This window comes from Achroia grisella, unplaced genomic scaffold, assembly GCF_030625045.1.
Source record: "Achroia grisella isolate CSIRO2021 unplaced genomic scaffold, CSIRO_AGI_Agris_v1 utg779, whole genome shotgun sequence".
Lineage (NCBI taxonomy): Eukaryota > Metazoa > Arthropoda > Insecta > Lepidoptera > Pyralidae > Achroia > Achroia grisella.
This window is the reverse complement of record NW_026713019.1, coordinates 3,417,466-3,434,677: the sequence shown is the minus strand read 5'-3', so window position 1 is coordinate 3,434,677 and position 17,212 is coordinate 3,417,466. Positions and strand designations below refer to the sequence as shown.

At 31.5% G+C, this 17,212-nt stretch overlaps 2 protein-coding genes across 2 annotated transcripts in view; one reads left to right on the top strand and one right to left on the bottom strand.

Moving 5' to 3' along the window:
- LOC131850799 (kinase D-interacting substrate of 220 kDa B) overlaps window positions 1–4,759 on the top strand; it is a 39,512-nt gene extending 34,753 nt beyond the window's left edge. The window contains exons 24-26 of the mRNA XM_059201160.1: window positions 342–442; window positions 1,905–2,001; window positions 3,428–4,759. Of these exons, the coding sequence (XP_059057143.1) occupies window positions 342–442; window positions 1,905–2,001; window positions 3,428–4,410 (1,181 nt within the window). The 3' untranslated portion in view covers window positions 4,411–4,759. The remainder of the gene's footprint in view (window positions 1–341; window positions 443–1,904; window positions 2,002–3,427) is intronic.
- Window positions 4,760–5,034: 275 nt separating this feature from the next.
- Window positions 5,035–10,646, bottom strand: LOC131850738 (late secretory pathway protein AVL9 homolog). Its single transcript, XM_059201085.1, has 7 exons — window positions 10,448–10,646; window positions 9,181–9,378; window positions 8,520–8,736; window positions 7,983–8,172; window positions 6,815–7,521; window positions 6,222–6,405; window positions 5,035–6,033 (listed from the first exon to the last, which is right to left on the bottom strand). The coding sequence occupies exons 1-7, from the start codon at window positions 10,514–10,516 to the stop codon at window positions 5,712–5,714; spliced, it is 1,887 nt and encodes a 628-aa protein (XP_059057068.1). The 5' UTR covers window positions 10,517–10,646; the 3' UTR covers window positions 5,035–5,711.
- Between the last annotated feature and the right edge of the window lie 6,566 nt (window positions 10,647–17,212).

The following is a 17,212-nucleotide window of genomic DNA, read 5'->3' as shown; positions in this document are numbered from 1 at the left end:
GTGTATACCAAAAATTTAGCCGTTCGGAGCCATTCAGTCACGAATTATTAGTAAAAAAAGTGTCGAGTATATCGTACTATCGACGAATATATATGGCCACATCGCAAAATAGAATGCGACGTTGCCATACCGCCTGAGATATACGCGATAGGAGTCAAGTTATTCAGTGCAAAAGGTGGAATCGGCAAGTGTTTAGGTTGTGGCGTGATCAACAAAGTGCCCAAAGAGGTGTTTATATATATATATATATATATATATATATATAACAGTTTTCTATTAACTGAATAAATGCTAGAATGTTTGTGATCATAAAGAAAATAAAAAGATAATTTTATTTTCAGTGATACCTGATAAAGCAGGTGATTCAGAGACTGACAGTATCAAAACAACGAGACCTACTTTAGAACATCAACGCAGTCGGCCATCAAATGTTGAAAAACAGGTTAGCAATATAATAATTAGTATACTCAGTATAGTTTTAATATACATATTAATATATTTACTTAAGAGTTTATATAAAACAGTTACTCAGTTACTTTTAAAAAGTTTATATTGTAATAAATTTAACCTTTTTAAAAGAACAATCTTTTAAGACATCAGTACTTTTTCTTAAAATTATATTTTCCTATCTTCTTCCCCTACATTAGTAAATTCTTTTCAGCCCAATGCACATTCCAATTAGTAGTTTTCAGTATCATATAATTGAATATTACTGTTCGTAAATGATATCTATGCAATTGTTGCAGCCCTATCCGGAATATCAGGTGATTATTTAGGTTCTCGAAAGTTAAAATAGATGTAGAATTTAAATGCTGTTCATAACGTGCACTGCAGTTTAGTTGGAGTTTCATTACATATGCATCAGCAGAATACAATTTTTAATATTATAAAAAATAATATTGTTTTATGCATTGAATTACTGGCAGATTGACCAGTTAATATATTGTTCTTTTTATAATATTCATTTTTAATATGTGGTTATAATTATCATTATATTATGCTTTGGTTTCTGTTCCGACTAGAGAGAAGATATTTTATTTTTCTTGATATCATTCGCTCCCGTCACACATTTATTAGTATTGTGAAATATTTATTGTTAAGTGAAATAATATAATTTGTTTCAATTACAAAATTTCTTACCGTAATATTCCATCCAATCATGATATGTGTAGTCTACGCATTAGTTTATTTAGCTAGCATATTTAAATAGTGCATGGTTGTATTAGTTCGATAAATAAACCTAATGATTTTTGCTTTTATTTTAATAACTGTAGATAAGCACAGTTTTAAATCAGAAAAACTGAATAATATTATATTTGAATAGATATTATCGGTTCAGTCAATATTATTATTTTCTTAAATAGCTCTTATAGAAATACAATTATGTAATAATTGTTTATGTATTTTTTTATTCTATGCTACCTTAGCATTATAATACATTTTTATATCTATTTCATACATTGTTAAGACTGTAAACAGTTCAATTGAATCTTTAGATGACGACTATTAGAAAGTAAATATTAAATTTATTAACTCTAAAGAAACCAATAATTATAGTTGTAATCATAGAAAATATTTTTCTATTACATATATTATTAATACATTAAGCCATTGTGACGGGCTTAACTACATAGCTCGTAATAATTAGGACTTACACAAACAAATAACACGATAAATTATTTATATCTATCCACAGATAATTAAATTTCTTTTTTTCAGATTGTGCTCGCCACTACATATATTTCCATGCCACGTATGAGTGACATTCAATTCTAAATATAGTATTTTGAGAGAAATATATAGGGATCGATTTGCTCACCATAATCTTCAATCTCCCGTTCTCTTTTGTGACTTTTTAGAGTGCAAGTAAAAACGATTCGATAAAGATAATATTTCTGTTTAAGGTGACCCTCGAAGAGCAAATGATATGCGGCGCTCTACAGACTCTAAACGAAGAAGCAATGGAGGACGTATTACAGTCGGAGCCCCCTTCCCACCCAGGTGAGCCCCACCTGCGAACCATCCGCGAGCACTCGAACCCTGACCCCACCCCACAGGGTGTCAGTACCACCCCTACCCCTGACTCTTCCCCTGAACCAAACGATGTCCCTCACCGAAATCCCTACACCAAAAATCAAGCATCTGACGGGCAGCCCGACCGCCCGGACCACGTTATAGTGAACGTTACCGATGATGTCTTCCTCTAGACAACCATGGATGAATATCTGAGATGACATCGGTTATTAATGGAACAGGATCTGTATGATACAAATCCCGAACCCGACTAAGGTTTCTTGATGCTGGAAACGAAATCTTGCCATTATGAGATCCGCTGTGTAAAACAATTTGGTTGTAGAAGGTGCATGTTATTTATTTTGTGGATATTGAAAACTGAGAATTATGGACATTATATGAAAGAAAGAAAATGAAATTGTTTAGTTTTTACATGCACAATATACTTTGCCAGTCTGAAAATATTGATTTAAAATTTTTATTATTATGTTTGTTTCCATTTTAGCCCAATTATAGTACAATTATATTTTATTTGTATTTTTTGCAACATTCCAGTTTATTATTGTATTAAAAGCTTTATGCTAATAGCTTTATATTGTGCCATCTTTATAAAGTACTTAATAAGTTGTGAATGTCAGATTACTATATTAGTTTTGTAAATATTGTATGAAAAATATTAGTTTAGTTACATTATTATTTAATTTATGTAAACAATATGTAGCTCATTGATTTAATTCGTGTAATAATTTATTTTTGCTATTTTCTTTGACCCAGATTTTTTTACGAAACGGCTGTATTGTTGTGAACTCTGTAAGTGTAGAAAAAATTAATGGGACCCAGTTTTAAAGACAGTTTTAAATATAAGAATGTATTAGTAACATTATTAATTTCTCTTAGTATCGTAACACAATACATATCTTCCTTTAATATATAAAACTAGTAGTATAATTGTACTTAATTTTACAATGGAAGATAGTTTTTATACTGTCCTATTTCTGATAGTTGTATAGCAATTCCTAATGTGATATTAGAAAAACTATAAATGTATCCAAATTTGCTAAGATATGTTCTATCATATTATATAGATTAGTTCCTAGCCATTGACTATCTTGTCGAATATTCCATAGCAATATCATTCCATATAGTATTTCATCATAACTGTTGTTGTTATAATAAATTTAGAAGAATTCTCAGTTGTTTGATTTCAGTCCCGCTAGCTAGCCTCGTTCATAGATTCCATCATTCGTGCAATATTCAGCAAACATCAACATGATTCGGGTACCGCCACGTCGGTGAAATAAAACAGGTGAATTTCCTCTCCCCACCTTTCCACTTCCGCTATATCGCCTAATTTAATCTTTACAACCTTGTGAAATAAAAAGTGTGCGACCTGACGTAGCCTCCTCGCTTTCAGACGAGGAGCACGAACTGCAGCTTCGTGTGACCGCATCACCTGCCGTCACTCCGCCGCCCGTCCGCCGCGACGCCATACTCAAGAGCAGCGGCAGTCTACGCGTGCGTAGGGTCGCCGACCCGCCCGCCGTCACCTTCAACGTTGAAAACGAAGAGGACTCTGACGACGGCCACATTACATTCAGTGCACGGCCTCGTAGATCCAACGACGAGGCACCACACAACAACAGAACAGCACGAACTCGACAAGACCGGTCGCGCCCATCCTCGCTGCTCGTCGCCGAAGACCCCCTCGATGCAGGACGCCTCTCGACACGCTCACGCTCAGTCGAAGACTCCACGCGTACCGGTTCGCCGGTTGTAGATCTCAAATTGAAAAATCTACGTCGCACCGCTGAGATTCTTCGGAAGGTGAGTTCGGCAGAACGACTCACGCGTCTCAAGGACAAGATTCTCTCCCGCGGCAGCGGATCTCGAGAGCGCAGCCCACCACGTGACGAGACCTTAGGCAGCGAAGACGAATCTGCGCCACTGGTGTCTTCGTCAGAACAAAGTCACGTGGCCGGTTCCAGTCCCGAGTCCTCACCAACAGCAGCACCTTCGGTGCGTTCGCATTCGACGATGGCGTCCTCTTCAGCGCCGTCTAGACCGATAGAAGTGGACTGCGGGAATCGTAGTTTGCAAGATGTCACTGCGAGCTCTGATTTCTCACCGCGTTCCGATATAACCGAGTTAGACTCACCGCGGGATGGAGCAGCCGATTTCGACCTTCTACCACCTAATAAGGCTAATGATGATCGTAGCGTGCCAAGAGTTCATATAGAGAGACACGACAGTGGAGCGTCCGTATCGAATATGATCGAACCTTACAATATGCGCCTTCTAGCTCATGGATCGTCAGAAAACTGTCGACCGTTGTGGCGTCAGGACGCCCTAGACCCTGGTCCTCCTTGGCCGTGGGATGAGCCAGATTCGGCAGTCTGATTTGAAATTTTAACATTAAACGTTGGGTCATGTTCTAAAGAAAGCCTACTACACGTTATGTATATAGGTGTAATCACTTTTTGAAGTACTTATCTACGAAAACGAATATTCATTGTTTATACGCATTATTACATACATTTTAATGATAATTCATATTGTAACAGATTCTAGCCCAAATAAGGGTGTGTGTGTAGACAATATAATGAAATAGTCGCAAATGTATTATTATGATGTTAGTTGCAAATGTATCGACATGTGTTGTTAAATTTCACGCAAGATGTAATTAAATATTGCATTTAAATGTAATATTGGTTTTATCCAGAATTGTGATATTATATCCTTAAGAATAATGAAATAAATTTATTCTCCAATGACGTCTTTTATTGAAAAATCATCCTAATACTGCTTATATCGTTTATCGTTATCTTACGGGAAGGGGGGAAGGGATCTGTTAATAATGTTACATGTATTAAAAAAAGCTCACACTATACGGAACAAATGAAAAACTTCATTCTTCACATTATTGTATTATGTTAAACTGAACAACTTTAGTTTTTACCATAAAGTTGTGGTACATAGTGAACAATGTTACATAGATAAATAAATATAACGTAAAGAGAATTATCTCTGATATTATAAAACAAAAATTTGTAAAAAAGTAATAGAAAATATTGCAATAAGCATTTATCTTAATATTTTAATCCATTATCAACTTTTTACACACCAAATACTAAAAACAATATACTATAAGAATATCAACAACAAACTATGTTTCAGAGATCACAAACAGTATCAAAGTCTACAAATAACTATTATCTACATATTCAAAGATATACATATTTATATAATTAATTGTTTTAAACCTTATAATTTCCAAAATAAAGTCAAATAAATTATTCAAATTCAATGTTTTGTTATTTAAAAAAGGAAATCAACATTAAATTCTTTTCCATATTTAAAATTTTAAGACCGCATACATTAATTATTCTGTATGTTTAATGATAGTGTTTGCCGGTGACTCTACAAATTAAGTACTTGCAATAATTGAAAATCTTAGAAATAGGAAGGACTATTAATTAAGCTTTTCAATTAAATTAATAATATAAATAATCTCATAATGGATTTAATCGCTGTTAATTTGTATAACTTATTAACAGCCATTTTATACATACAAATATTTGACAAATTCGATTATCAGAATTGTAGATTCATTCCAAGTCTCCTCGTATACCTATCACAATAAATACTACTGGGCTAAGATGAAACGTCACTTATCGGAATTCTACATTTAACTGTTAACATTATATCACTTGTATTTTGCTAACGTTCGTGGCGGCGTCCTCTATGGATTTGTCAGGGGGGTCGGGAGTCTCCAGAACTTGGTTCCTGTTGTCGTGAGGCTGGTCTGCGGCATCGACTGCGTCATCTGCGGGCGCGGGACCGGTGTGTGCGGGCAAGGCGCCGGCGGTGGTGGGGGCCGTGAGTGCGGACCACCAGCCCGAGAGGGCCCCGCGCGCGTGCGACAGGGCTCCGCCGACGGCGCGCGACGTGGTCGCTACCGCTCGGCCCGTACTTGCTACCGCAGCTGTCACCTTCCTGCCGCCTTCCGTTGTTGACATTGTGCTGTACCATAAAAATCAAGATATGACACCATTTGCGTGTGTTTACACTAAACATATAAATGTATATTACATATAAAGGAAAACGAAACAACTAACTGATATACTAGGCTTATATTAATGAATTATCATAACGCGCTATAGCTATATCTATATATAGAGCATTCTGATGTTTTAAATTAGAATACTCACTGGGCGAACTTAAGCTTCATATCAGCTACGGATAGTTGACCGGAGAATGGATGCACAGGCGCAAGATTCACAAACGCCTCAATGTCACCGTTGTTTGTGGTCTTTAGCCATTGCTGATAAGCAGGTGTCGCTTTGAACGCAGTCATAAATTGAGCATTGTAGGAATCTATCTCTCGGCTGCCTTCTGTTGAAAATTATTTTTATTGTTTTAACAAACTAAATATAAATCGAACTCGCGACATTTTCTGTAATAAGGATAAACAGTATTGAATTTATTTATCTATATTAAAACTTTAATGCATATAATTTTAAAATACATAATAATATGGAGGACTACACCATGCGGCATTATCTACCATTCTGACAATGAAATATCGTATACTGCCACAAATTAAGCAATTAAAAATAATTATTGTATGTGTTCATCCTAAATATGATTCAATTATATTATAAAATTAAATAATATGTTATATAAAATTCATTTAAATACAATACCTAAATATTGTTAAAACACATCATATATCATAATTATATCCATAGGTATCCATAGATACCATCCATAGATAGACTACTAGTATATTCTCCTTAATTACCTGGTAAAAGTGATGTTCTTAACAGATAAATTAAATAACTTGAAAACTGGTCTCTTATCCACGCGTCGCCTTGCGTCGCGCCGTGGCGAACTACGTGATCAGCGAATCGGAGGTCCTCAGTACCCAGAACTAGTTGCCTCCTGAGCATCATATCGGCCGTCTCTATTCTCATCTCATTTAATTCAACCAAAACGTCAAATAACTGCCGTTTTTGCTTAAATAATACGTTGGAAGCTCCAACAATAAATCCCTGTACGGCAGAATCAGATAAGAGGTCTAGATATTGCAAAGATAAGTAAGGCAAACAGATATAACCATCTTCAAAAAGAGGCAGTGGGAACCCACATTCCACCTGATCAATTTGCTGTGTCAAGTTATACAACCCATCCACACTCATATCTCTAGCCATTGTTGGACTTTGCTGAGCTTCCATCATGGACTTCTGTGATTTATATTTCTCGCCAATACTGTGACATTTTTCCCTGCCCAGATCTTGTCTATCAATGATTTCACCAAGTAGAGCCTCATCAAAACTCTGCCTACTAACTCTATCTTTCTCTTCTAACATGTTACCAGTTTCTTTGGGCGATAGTTCCTCATTTTGATTAGATCCATTAACATAAGTCTCATTTGATATTATAATGCTACAGTCAACAATATCTTTATTTTTGTCATCAACATTAATTGGTGATAGTGGTCTGGATAATCTGGAAAACAGAAAAATCTTATTGAAAACATATTTTTGTAAACAAATATGTATGAATAGAAGTGTAATTACAGTACACTTAGCAATAAAACTTCTTGTATGGCCAAACAAATAGGTTAGAGGTATGATTATCAGTTGTAACAATTAATGAAGTTTATAAATCCATTATCTATATTTATATATAAAATTCAAGACACATATAATTCATTCTACATTCAGCTAATTTATAAACTGATAAAATTGTCATTTCATGAAAAATATTCAAATATCATAAGATTGTGTACTGTTTGTTAAAGAAATCAAGAGTCTTCAACCTACCACAAAAAGACCGTGGCGTGAAGATAGGTAGATAGTAAACAAATTACAATGCACTCAAATTCACTTATTGTATTTATTGCTTTTGCTATGACATTATGTAGTAAAAAAGAAAGGCTTAATTTCAAAATTATAACTGATACCTACGTTACATTGGCTGCTCGTGTCAACCCATGTTCCAAACAGCGAGGTAGCAATGACATGAGAGTTAAGAGTGCAGCTGACAACGGACCCGCCGGCGACCCATACATGAGAACTTTGCGCCGTAAGAGCAACAGTTTGAACAGCAATAATGCCTTATGACGCCAGCTTTCTACCAATTGCATCACAGACAAACCTGAAAATATTAATTTCATATTTAATCATCTAATGTTGCAGTTCACACTGAACTAAGAATTCAACAATCAAGTACATTCGGCTTCTGTGTCATATGATAACATCATATGACACAGAAGCCTCAGCTTTAATGTATGCACAATACCTGACATGTTATAAGATTCAAGCAGTAATTATTCATTTTTTATTTCATTTGTACATTGCATATTTTAATTATGTGTTTACAAAATTCAATTAACTAGATATATCAGATTTCAAATGTTAAATACAAAATATGCTCGTTTTCTTAGATGACCCTGTCTGATAAGTCCATGCTTATATTAAAAATATACTTTCAAGGTATTTTACCTTCTAAAGTTTGATCTATTTGAACTGGACAACTATTTAAATGTTTAAATGCATCCTCCAATAGTTTAGTTTGTGAAAAGTCAGCCTGAAGAAACCAAGCCCTCACCACCAACTCCATTTTAACAGCAAGTCGTCCAAACAATGGTGCTCTGCATATCACACACACACTCTTTTGCACTGAACTTCTAGTCATGTCTTCAGTTTTCTGCACTACTTGCTGTGGACAAAGGAAAATTATTATAATTATTATTCTTATAGAGTACTAAAATAATAATTGAACCTATGGAAACAATGCATTAGTTTTATTGCCATAAATGGTTCTGTTTTGTTTGTTTGGTTATTGCTTTAATGTACAAAATTATACCCAAAGATATAATAGGGTTAATTTTAAAATACATACCATGTATCAAGTATTAAAAACATTTTACTAGGACTAATATAATACTATCACTGTCTTTTCACTTAGTTTGATGTACCCATGTTGTACACATGCATACTTTCCCTTAAAATTTTATTTATACATTCATAATTTATGAGCCACATTTTTGTCAGTGGAGCTCTTAAATTTATGTCAATATAAATCAAACAACTTATTAATGATAACTAGATACATAGTTAAAAAAGCATTCTTGATGAAATTATTTTGAATATACCACCTTACCTCCACTGGAATTTGTCGGAAACATGATATGCCATAAACTGTATGTTCTGGCTCTGTGAGTCCTGGCAGATTAAAAAATATTGTGTCTGAAAGATAATTATGAGATCCATCGGGTAAGGCGAGAGCTGGCAAATGTCGCCAGGCTGCTGGTAGTTCTGTTGGTCGGCCAGGTACCAATTCTGGATAGCAGTGTTCCACCTATTTTAACAGAATATTTTAAAATTAATAACACAATATTGATTAGCCGCAATATAGATTGGTAGTCATTAATTATTTAAATAGTAGGAATAATTATTAATATTGCTAATAATGGCTATATCATATGTAGTGTATAAAGTATATAAGGCACCTACAAATATGGATTTATATTTCCAGAATATAGTGAATTACATAGATTTAAGAGATCATAAGCATTTTAATAATTCTTTAAGAATACATAATGCATTTTTTAAAACAAAATTAAATTAACAAAATGAATATTTTTATTATTACATAGAGAAGAATAGAAATTTCTGACTATTCAAAAATACTTAAATATATATATATATTAACTTACAATTAAACACTTTTGAATAGTAATTTTTTTTTTTATATACCTCACATTCGGAATTCTGTCTTATCAAAACTTGTGTGTTGCTCTTTTGAATTGAATGAAATCTTAAAAATGTAATGCCATAATGAAAATTTATTATGGCATTACATTTTTAAGTTGAGATGTGTGAATACGAACTACCAATAATTATTTGATTGTTCCAACTTTAATTTTTTTATACTATTTGATTAAGTTTAACACTGTATCAAAGAAAGCTTAGATTTGAAAGTTTATATATGTCTGCAAATTTAGTATTTGGGTTAATAATATGAACAGACTAATATCAGTAATATTAAGTTTTTGGCTTTTGTTTTGTTTATGATAATTTTACATTAAGGTGACTCTAATTTAGAGTGTGTTCCTGTGTTTAAGCATCTACCTAATAAATACAATTTCAATCATTTAATTTTTGTAAAATACTTACAAAGAATCAACTTTAATTTAAAAGGAAAAATTTAATAAGCATTATTTTATTATATATTGCCCTCCAATTTTTTAATAATTAATTTATTATTCATTCATTCAAAAAACCGAAGATCTCCTAATATACACATCGTACACGGCCTACGCAATAAATCGACTAGGAATCGAATTTGCCTTTTCTTCCAAGTATTCTAATAAATAGTTAAATTATCGATTATCAAAAGCGATGAATGCCAAGACGCCTACACTTACCTGACACCCCTTTTTATGATGGAAACCAACAACGATGATGTTCAAAACGGGTTCGTTTATGACAGACATTTTTTAAAAATTACATTTCTTGCGTCGTAAGAAGTTTCTTTCTTGTTTGTTTAACAAAAAAATATTAAATTTAATTCATTGAGAATGGGAAACTTTGAACAATGTCATGATTACGGATTACTCCACAGATTTTAAATTATGACATACTATACTACAGATGACAATGTCATCTATGGTCACTCACCACAGAAGCTCAAAAGACACAGATCTGAGAAAGACTAACATAGAATTCTAAATAAAATAGCAACTGAACTCTTTATATATGTCTTACATTTTCTTTATGGAGTAACTAATAAGTTAGAAGAGAAAGAATATACAAATTACATTCGATATTTTGAAGGCGGTTTCTCAATTTTATTTCAAATAAATATGCAATAATATCGTGCAAAGATTATTAGTGATAAAAAGTTAATAAAAAATAAGAAGACACGAAGCGTTACAAAAATTTTTTAAGTAATACTTTCTTCGGAAATACGATTTTCTTGAAAGTATTACGAAAAATGCCTTTTATACACAAACTACATAGAGATGCTCGGAAGTAGCACTTGCAACATTATTAATACGTTTTGGAAATTTAAGACAATTGAAAAATATTTTAACATTGTTTTATTGTTATACCTAGCTGTGTCGCGATTTCTGAAACAATTGGAATAAATATACACTGAATATTACGGGAAGCTTACTGAAGTTTACACATAATTAGATTAAACTGAAATGAAAAGCATTTGCGCGGATTTTGAAATTAGCTTGCATTTCTGCGGAAATACAATGTTTGTACTATCAGCTATTATTAGAGAAATATTGTTATTTAAACTTTAAAGATCTACCTTTAAAGTTATTTGATGATGATATTTTATTTTACTCATTTACGGTTATATTATCTGGATAATTAGCTTCATTACTGCGAAAAATCATTAAAATCCAGTAATAATATTTCAATTACATTTTTATTCCTTTCTTTGAACATTAAGTAATTTGAATGGATTGAGTAATTTGTTATTATTATTTACAAATATATTTTTATAAAATAACAGTTTATAAGTAATTTTATTCAGTGAATTGCTGGGTACTAACTTTCTTGCTTCTTTATGTTATAACATTGTGGCGCCATGGTGAGCTTATAAGCTTAACAGTGAGATCATGGACAATGGAACACAAACTAGAGATCAATTGAATTGATTGACATCATCATTCATTGAACAGTCAGTCAATCATTCATCTTTGTATTGTATTTTGAATTTTGATTTGATTTTCACTTCTTTTGTGGAATAAAATTAATTTAGTTACATATTAAAAAGTAACGTTTATATTGTAGTGTTTTGCAAATAGTTTTAGAAATCACTAGAATGTGCGGATAATATTACTTGATAAGTGTATATACACAATTACATTTATTTTTTAGTAACCGTGATATTTTATTACTTGATAATATTTACATAAAATTTTAACATGTCGCCATTTTCGCATTAATAACTGAAACTTTATAAATTTTATGAGTTCAAAAAATGTGATTGTACTTAATTGTGATTGGATTGGTTTCATTGTGAACATTTATTGTGTATTACTAGTATCAAGTTCGAACATGATTGTAATAAGCTCCGTTTGTAAGGTTAGATTTTTCCATTATTACCATATTTCACTACTCATATATGTATATATACATTATTATATGAATATCTACAACATAAATATTGGTGAATTACCATCAAACAAGAACATTGTGTAACCGATTAAATTGAATGATTTACAATTTTAAAATATTACTAAACAAAATTGAATAAAAAGAGAACTGCATCTATTGTTTACAATGATTTACTTTTTATACTATTAGTCGACAATACTTAGGTATGACGGTGTAAGCTACATTCAATATACTAGTTTTTGGGTATATACCTGATTGTTTGAAATGTGCGCATGTCTTTTGTAGTTTTATGAACAAGATATTTATTAGTTACATGTATTGTTATGGAATAGTTGATTTTCGAAGTTTATATCTGCCATTTTTTGTATTATAATTTATCTAAAAACTATATTAATGTCTCTTTCATAAATAAACTTTTTTTGAGTAACTACTGATTTAGATAAGTTTAATTTCCTTGCTGTAATCATAGGTACAACAAGAACAACATTCTTGTTTTTCAGAATAGTAGATGTATAAAAATCCATTATATAGTTACATAATGTTTCAAGGTCTAATTGAAAATTAGCCATGCAAGTAAACACCTTTTCAGATTTTTAAAATAAGTAATAACCACATCATTATATTTTATATGTTATAAATTATATCTTTATTATAAAATATTATAATTTACTGCATCAGTCTGCCATAGTTCTACGGGATAGTTTTTATAAATTGTCTATGACATTTTGCATTTGATAAACTTAAAATTGTGTATAGATCTACAATTTTTTATAAATAGCATTAATAGTTGAAAGTTTTCCACAAGCCATCTACTTTATCAGAAATAGTAAATAATCCTGACATGGCAAGTGTGAGTTGAATGTATGTCTTTCATATACTAATTCTTTTACTTTACACATCATTCAGCAATAGATATCTTACCTATTTTTCATATGCACCCAATAACCATTATGACTGACCATAGGGACAGTGTTTTCTATTGACCAATTTCACCCACTTACATTTCTTGTCACATCGTTAATGTAATAACACTTGTTTGCAACTGTTTTTTATCAATACATATTATTAAAACTATTCACCCTTTTTATTGAACCTACAGAGTCTAATGATATTCACACTTACAATGAGTTAAGTCTAATGATATTCACACTTTCAAGGGCAAACCATGTTTTTTCGACTCAGAATAAATTATTTACAGTTATTACAAACTTGTAATGTTGTCTGAAAACAATATTTTATAGTTGCAAGCAGGTGGTATGATATCATATGCAATATTTATTTTATTTAAATGTACATTCTGTATATGTATGTTATACTCTTATGCTATTAATTAATTTCTGTTTCCTTGAGTAACACAAGTTTGTATTTCATTAATATTGTAGATTTATGATAGTTATTATTGGTTGGGTAAAAGTTTTGTGTTAAGACATTGTTATTCTAACTTATTATGTATGTTGTTAAAGTAATTTATTAAAAACAATTTTTAATAAATTACCTTAATTACCAAAGTTCACAAACTGGATCCAACTCTAATAAGTTTAACACAAGTACACATTTAAAAAAAATATTTACGTCTACTTGTTAGATATTATGTTGTTATTTTTTTTAATCATTATTAAAATACATACGATATTTAAATAACAACTCTACCCATCACTTTAATAAGGGGTTTAGGAAATGATATATTAATAATTATAATGTAATGAAACTCATAACACAATATGTATATGTTCACAATATCTAAGATAAATTTTCAAAATCAGTCAATTTCTTATGCAGATGTAAATAAATTCTATTTTGTAATGTAATTTGACGCATGGACAAGCAGCTAATGGTACATGTAATGGTAATATGTAACTATTGCCTATATACATGAAAACCACCACATGATCATGTAATGGCTGAGATACAACTCATTTGTTGCTATTTCAGAGGATGAATATGTCATGCATTGAATCCTGTAATTTCACTGCCTAATTGGCACTTTAGTTGATACAAAGCTTACATACCAAGCAGTTTGGTGACAAAAAAGTCAAGACTGAGGTATCCACTCAGACAATGAAGAAGTGTATTTCAGTTACTGGTCTATATTTAACTGTTAAATATTGACAGCTTTATTAGGTTCCAATTTTTGTACTCTGGTTTAAGATTCTAATGGCGTAAATACCTAATCACTCCATCTTATTGATATCAGTGCTACAACATTGATAAATATTACAAATATTAATATCTATGCAAAGTAAAAATTTTATATGAATCATGTTTGAATTGAAAATTGTTAGCTATAAAGTTACATAATTGAGTTGCAACCTCCTGTCAATGTGTTTCCTACACTTTTGTGATCTGTGTGATTTTTTTTTAAATTTGAAATGTTTGAAAATTTGTTTAATAATGAATATTATATTTTGATAAGTACCTAACACCTGGATTACGGGATTTAGATCCTATGGCCTTTTGCCTGCACTACTCAGATCCTTCGAGCTGTATCCCGCCATCTGCTTGAAATCGTTGTTTCGTACATCGATAATATCCTAGATTAACAAATTGGAATGATTTTTTTATTTATAAAACGTAGATTTTATTCGCATAAGTTTATTCATAAGCGTGAATGACTAACAAACACCTAAACGTAGATTCATATTTAAAAAAAGGAGGACAGTTTTTTTTACATAAATGAACGCATCTGCCCTTTTTCGTGATGCAATCGATCCTCATGCCAATTTCATTAGGACCGGTTTATTTTTTTAGAATGAAAAGGTAACAAACTGGCAAACAGAGAGACTTTCGTAATATTACTACCTATGTGTTATTATTATTACTCTATTACTTATAAGTTCAAAACTGTTCTTTCAAAATATCTTTTCAAAATAATAAGTTTCAAGTATTTATGGGATGGGTCCCCATAATAAAAATTATATCGAAAGAAATTCTGAAGCCACTTGACAAACTTCAATGACCGAGCACAAATCGGTTGCGTATAATTGGATAGGGGTGAAATATTCAAGGCCAAGACATTCCTGTTTTCGTAACGTATGTGTGTATATTTGTTGTTAAGTTTTGTATAGACCACTTTGGGTAAACATTATCTTTTATTTGGACACTATTAATTTACAATCAATTTCTAAATATTCGTGGCGCCTAAATATGCCTGAAATAACGGTCTCAAAGGAAGTTCTCACTGAAATGTAAACAAATAATAAAATTGCGAATAATCCAGTCGGCGATGTCTTCATAGTCAAAATGTGTACATAGTTTGTAATTATAATTGTTTATATATACTATACCAACTTAAGTTTTGTTTCCTTTGTTTTCAGGATTTTAAAGACAATTTGCTGGAATCGTAGGCATGACGGAAAAGGTGTTATGCCCTGGTAAGTGATTTAGTGTACTATAATACGCGTACGCGTCCGCGTGGAATTTAACAAAAAAGATATTTTGTGGATATTTCTAAAAAAAATAGCCTAAGTTACTCCTTATTACATCCGCTACCTGCCAATAAAAGTTCCGCCAAAATTGGACCAGCCATTTCAGAGATTATCCGGAACAAACAGACAGACAAACAAAAAAAAAATTTGGTATATGTACCGTATTTATATATATCAATTTAAATACGGTACATATACCAAAATATTTTTTATTACATGTAATAAAAAGGTTATTTCAGTGTTACAAACGGACACTCCAATTTTATTTATCTGTATATATTTACCAGAAATAAGAAGTAGCCTACGTCTTTTAAAAACAACATCCATCCACAATATTGGTCCATGGGATTTTTGTACATGTCTATTCTTAATGATACACAAAAAAAATTTAAATCCAATACATTGAAAAGTATTACTATAAAATTATTCTGCGAATATTGGGAACGAAAAAACAACCTAGACTTTGTTTCTGGATACCGAATTCATACGTCGAACCACTGTACCTATATAAAAAATATAAAATATAAAGAATATTATTTCGCATTTCACACAGACATAAGCTGTTTGTTATGCAGATATATTGTTCAATCTAAGCTTATTTAAAGCTAAAGTTCGTTTATAACTGGACGCCCGCAAGAAATAAAAAATATAGACCAATGTGAAACATAGTAATTGTCTATAGTATATTTACTCTTAGACAGAATCGTAGTAACAGATTCAAAAGAGAATTTGGATTGGATTATCTTGTAACGTGATTTTCTGAAATTTATTTTTTCGTATCAAAATTATAGCATAGTTTTATATAGCACATACTTAAGGCACAGCTAACGCGGTTTCACCAGCGATAAATTTCAATATAAAATATAGCCTACGTGTTATTCTGATGCATAAGCTCTATTACTGTAAAGTTTCATCAAAATCCATTGAGTAGTTTTTGCGTGAAAGAGTAACAAACATCCATACTCACAAACTTTCGCGTTTATATTATTATTATTAAGATTAAGATATAAAACTATACTATATACTTACTAAACTGTTGAAACTATAATATATACATATATAGTAACTGCTATATGAACAGAAATTATAATTGTTTCTGAGTGTTACCTTTTAACAAAAAGATGTATTGCTTGTAATGAAAATTTTAAGGAAGTACATCATATTAAAAATAGACAATTTTAGGGTAAAGAAATATTAAATTATTATTCACAAATGGGTTTAATTATTATTTAGATTTTGTTGGTTAAACATTTAAAACGTTACGTTAAAACGTTTACGTTTAAAAGCTAATTTCCTGAAAATCTCATAATGATAATTTTACGGCTTCACGTTTTTTTCGTCTGAGCCTTCATTTGCACACGCCCTGAAGATGGGTGCTGTCATGTGACGCCATTTATGATTTCAAAGACTTTTCTTCCATCTGCTTTAATTATTTGATCAAAAAATAGATATATTTCGCCTTACATACCCTTTTCTTGTAGAACCTTCTAGAATATTATTATGATATTACTTGATGATGTATGATATAGTCACGTAGTACTGACGTCACTTGTCGACCGTCACCAGATCAATAAGGAAACGACCCGAGGTCATTCCAGCTCGCCCTACGTACAAATCTGCCACGCCTGT